We start from the raw sequence: 4,378 nt of genomic DNA, 5'->3' as shown, positions 1-4,378 counted from the left end.
GCTGATAAATAAGCTCAGGTAAGAGCTTATTATTAGAAGAGTAACCTCTCTGGAGCAGCTTCTGCTATAGAGTGGTAGCTTCCTAGAGTCTGGGAGCTAGTCATCTCCCATTCCAGAGAAATCTTCCCCTTGCCTGAAAACCCTGGAAAATGGGCATGCTCAAATTCAGGTTGGAGGTGTGTTTGGGGGTTCGACACGTACATACATCTTAGGGAATAAGGAGCATGGGCAGATTTGGGGGATTCTTCTGTAGTGCCAGAGTGCATGTTTCCCCATTGTCCACCTTGTCATCATTTGTTAATGATTTGTTAATGATTCCCTTCGGGAATTTGAATATTGGGGGGCAGGTGAGGAGGTGGATGCGGTACATTGGAGGACCACTATAAGTAATTAATTATGTCTTACACTTCTGAACTAAAGTAAGTACAGAACAATATGAGTAATTAATAAAACAGATTCGGCACAATACTGATGCCCAGTATAGAATACTAGAGATCCAGTACACAGAATGGGTAACTGGTCAGTCTACAATTCATGCTTGACTAATGCTGAAACTATAGGTTTTGCAGTTGATGCTTAACTAACGCTAATTGGTGAGAAATGCAAGATTTCGGAGTATGAGGGTCCTGTTCCTCCTATTACTACCCCTCTCTGACCACTGTGAATCCCCATCTTGTGCACTCTGCACCCATTCTAAAGGTCTTGTGAGCCCTGGCCTCCAGAAGACTCTTGTCTCTCGCTTTGCTTGACTCTTGGAGAGACTGAGTGTGTGTCCCAATCCCCGCCCCCTTACCCCAGACAGGGGATAGAGGAAGCGTTCCCATTGGGCTGCTGGGCAAAGGGGCAGGTGATGTGAAAAAATATCCTCAGGCGAAGTAGAGAGGGGGAGGGGAGCAGCTTGGCCAGAGTACCTCTTGCTCTCTAATTACGAACTCTGGTGGATGACCAGAGAGAGTGCTCTGTGTGCCTTCTCTGGCACAAATACCATAGGTTCACCACCATGGCTCTAGGCATTCTGGAAGACCGGCCTCTTGCCCAGAGTGAGGTTGGAGTCTCCTAGTTGGAGAGAGGGATGGCACTAAGAGCATACACTGGAGTAGTGGGGGCTTCTTGGCTGGGAATCCAGAGCAGGTAGGCCCTGTTCCCAGCTCTTGGCTCTCCTGGGGGGGGGCACTAAGGGAATGGCAGTCACATGTGACCAGTGCTCACTCTTTCTCTGTCCTGCTTTTTATATATTTATAAATAATTATAAATTAAGATACAGCCTCCAGAGAATCTTAATCACAACTGAGTCTACTATGTGCCAGGCAATGTGCCAAGTGCTGGTGATACAAAAAAGAGGCAAAAGACAATTCCTGCCCTCATGAAGCACTCAATCCAATGGAAAAGAAATACATACAAACAAGCTATATATGGGAGAAACAGGAAATGACCAACAGGGAAGGTATTAGAATGAAGAGGGGTTGGGATGGGATTTTAATTAAGACCTAAAAGAAACCAGGGAGCAGAGGAGGGAGAACATTCCAGGCACACAAGGGACAGCCAGAGAATGCCTGAGATAGAGTGCCTAGTTTGTGGAACAGCCAGGAGGTTGGTGTCACTGGGCCACAGGGTGTGTGTTAGGGATTTGTGGAGGAAGGAGGTAGGCTGTATGATGAAGGACTTTGAATGCCAAGCAGAACAGGCGGGGCCACTGCATTTTAGGAGAATCACCATTGGTGGTTGAATACAGGACAGAGTGGGGTAAGGAGACCCATGGCAAGGCTAGTGAAATAGACCAGTGATGAGGGCTGATATCAGAGGAGAGGTTACAAAGGTAAAATTGAGAGCCTTTGGCAAGAGCTTAAACATCAAGGAGAGAGAAAGTGAGGATGGGAGCCTGACACCTGGGAAGACAGGGATACCCTCTAGGGTAATAGGGAAGATAGGAGTGGGGGAGGGGAGAATTTAGGGGGAAAGAGAAAGATGTGTTTTGTTTTGTTTTTTTAATCATCATGGAAATAATCATTAAATCCAAGAGAGAGAGGACTCCTAGGGACACCAAGGTTGGTGCGTGAAGTCTGGGGGAGACTGAGCAAAGGTGAGCGGAAACACTGTAGAACCGGAAGTGACCTCAGAATTCCTGACTTCCTCACTGACAGGAAGCCAAGACCTAGGAAAGGGAAGTGACTTGTTCAAGGTCATGAAATTAGGCGGTTAGGCGCTAGCTCAGGAGGTGGAAGAACCGCCTCCGGCCATATGCCCTCTTTTTGACAGAGGAGTAAACTGAGGCTGAGGGAGGTCACCCAGGTATACAGAGGCCACTTGGGCCAACTGCCCCTTCTTACTGAGGCCTAAGAACTGGGACTCTCAGGTAGGGAGGCCTTGGTAGGCCCGCCATGGTGTTCCCTGAGGTGCCAGCTAGCCCAGGGCCACCTAGCCCGTTGCCACTTAGCCCGTTGCCACCCAGCCCGTTACCACCTAGCCCGTTGCCACCTAGCCCGGTGCCAGCTAGCCCGTTGCCATCTAGCCCGGTGCCAGCTAGCCCCGACCCAACTAGCCCCAGCCCGGGCTCAGGCTCTGGCTCTGGCTCTGGCTCAGCAGCCCTTTACAGAGAAGTGTCCTTGGTCCCTGGTTTCTGCGCGACCCCGCAACAGCGGCGGCGGCTGCGCCGGCGTCGCGCACTAGCCGTCCACGCGCCTCCACCACCTCTGCCTCCTCCTCCTCCACCTCTTGGGCCTGAAGAGAGGAACAAGGCCCGAAGGAAGGCGTGGCTGCGGTTCGTCTGTTGCCATTGGTGGCGGCGCCTGCGCTGGCGCCTCAGACTGCGGCTGAGGCGAGGGCGGGGCTCGGTGCAGGAGCAAGGGCGGAGAATGCGGAGGCGGCTTAGGCTTGGTCTGGGACTGAGGCGAGGGAGGGGCCGGGCGCAGGAGCGGAGGCGGGGCGTGCAGTTGCCGCAGTCCTTGCAACTGCGGAGGCCGGGGCGGAGCCAGAAGCGGGGCGGAGTCAAGCGCCAGCTAGATCTGCCCTGGACAGAGGAAGGCATCTTTCCGTCCTGGGTGAAGCGACTGCTGACAGCTAGCTCACTGGCCAGCATGCAGAAACAGGACGAGGGGCCCCAGCGGGCCCCTGTGGCTGGACCCTCCGGGGTACGACGACAGCGCCCAAAAAAGAGCGAGTCGGCGGCGGCTGCCGCCGCCTCTGCTTCCACCTCTGCCTCCTTCTCTGCCGCCGCTGCGGCTATCCCCAGTACTTCTTCGGCACCCCTGCCGCCGCCGCCCCCCCTGATACCGTTGCGGCCACTGCCAGCCGATGAGTCCAAAGTGGAAGCCATGCAGGTGGCCAGCCGCAACGTGGTCGCCTGGCGCAGCAAGGCCGAGTGGGAGCAGGTCATGGTCTATCTCTTCTGCCAGGACCCCGAGCTACAGCGCCACGCGCTCAACCGTGTGTCGGCATGGAAAAGCAGGTGAGTGAGCCGCCGGGGGGCGCGCTCCGGGCCGAGAGGCCGGCTGGCTGGCGCGGGGGAGTCAGGCAGGCAGTTAGGCGGGCTGGCGGGCGGGGAGTTGGGGGGAGGGGCGGGGGACGAGGAGGGGCCGCCGAATTGGGACCTCGGGGCAAAGGCAGGGCCGGAGAAGGCTGGGTGGACCTAGTGTGGGCGGGCGCGCGCAGCGGACTTCGTTCGAATTCCTAAAAGGAGGCTAATGTCCTCCTAGATGGGTGGGGGGGTGCGGCTCCCGAAATCTCGTCGATCCCCGTCCAGGGCCCCCGTTTTTTTTGTTAGACACGGCCCGAGTAATAATGGGCTTTGCCAGCGGCCACAGTGCACGCTGTACTCCAAATCCGCCCAAGAGCAATCTTTCTGGTCATTTCTATTTAAATCCGCACCCCCCCACTCTCCCACACACTTCTCCATCCCAGCTAGTCTTTCCCCTTCCCCCCACCTGGGCTTTGGGCTTGCCCCCAGCTCACAATCCAAGCCTCAACCCCAAAATGGAGACAAAGAAGCCCCCCGCTCACTAAGGGTTTTTGGTGGGGGGGCAAACGGCTCCATAAATCTCTAATGGGTATCTGTCTGAGGACCCCGCCCCCTCCTTTGTTCCACCTTGCCCATATTAAAAAATGCCAGTATCAAAAATGCCGCAGTGCGGATTGTACTCCGCATGCTCCAAAATCAGCCTTATGTCATCCCTCCTCCTCAAACCCACCCCTCCTCTATTCGAACTACTCCCCCTCCCAACTGATCTTCCTCCTCCCCCCTCCCACCTGGGCCTTGGTCTTGTCTCCAAGCAGACAAAGGAGCCCCCCCACCACACACATACACACACACAGAGCCAGGACCGAGGGGAGGGGGTGTGAATGGCCTCTTAAACCACTGATTGGTTCCTGTCCGAGGGCCCGC

General features: G+C 55.4%; 1 protein-coding gene across 1 annotated transcript in view; it reads left to right on the top strand.

The window, feature by feature from the left end:
* Nucleotides 1–3,028: 3,028 nt before the first annotated feature.
* Nucleotides 3,029–4,378, top strand: part of LAS1L (LAS1 like ribosome biogenesis factor) — a 24,632-nt gene continuing 23,282 nt past the window's right edge. The window contains exon 1 of the mRNA XM_044682468.1: nucleotides 3,029–3,445. Within this exon, the coding sequence (XP_044538403.1) occupies nucleotides 3,075–3,445 (371 nt within the window). The 5' untranslated portion in view covers nucleotides 3,029–3,074. The remainder of the gene's footprint in view (nucleotides 3,446–4,378) is intronic.

The sequence above is a fragment of the Gracilinanus agilis genome, chromosome X (genome assembly GCF_016433145.1).
Source record: "Gracilinanus agilis isolate LMUSP501 chromosome X, AgileGrace, whole genome shotgun sequence".
NCBI lineage: Eukaryota > Metazoa > Chordata > Mammalia > Didelphimorphia > Didelphidae > Gracilinanus > Gracilinanus agilis.
Note: the sequence above shows the minus strand (reverse complement) of the source record. Positions and strands in the feature narration are given on the sequence as shown.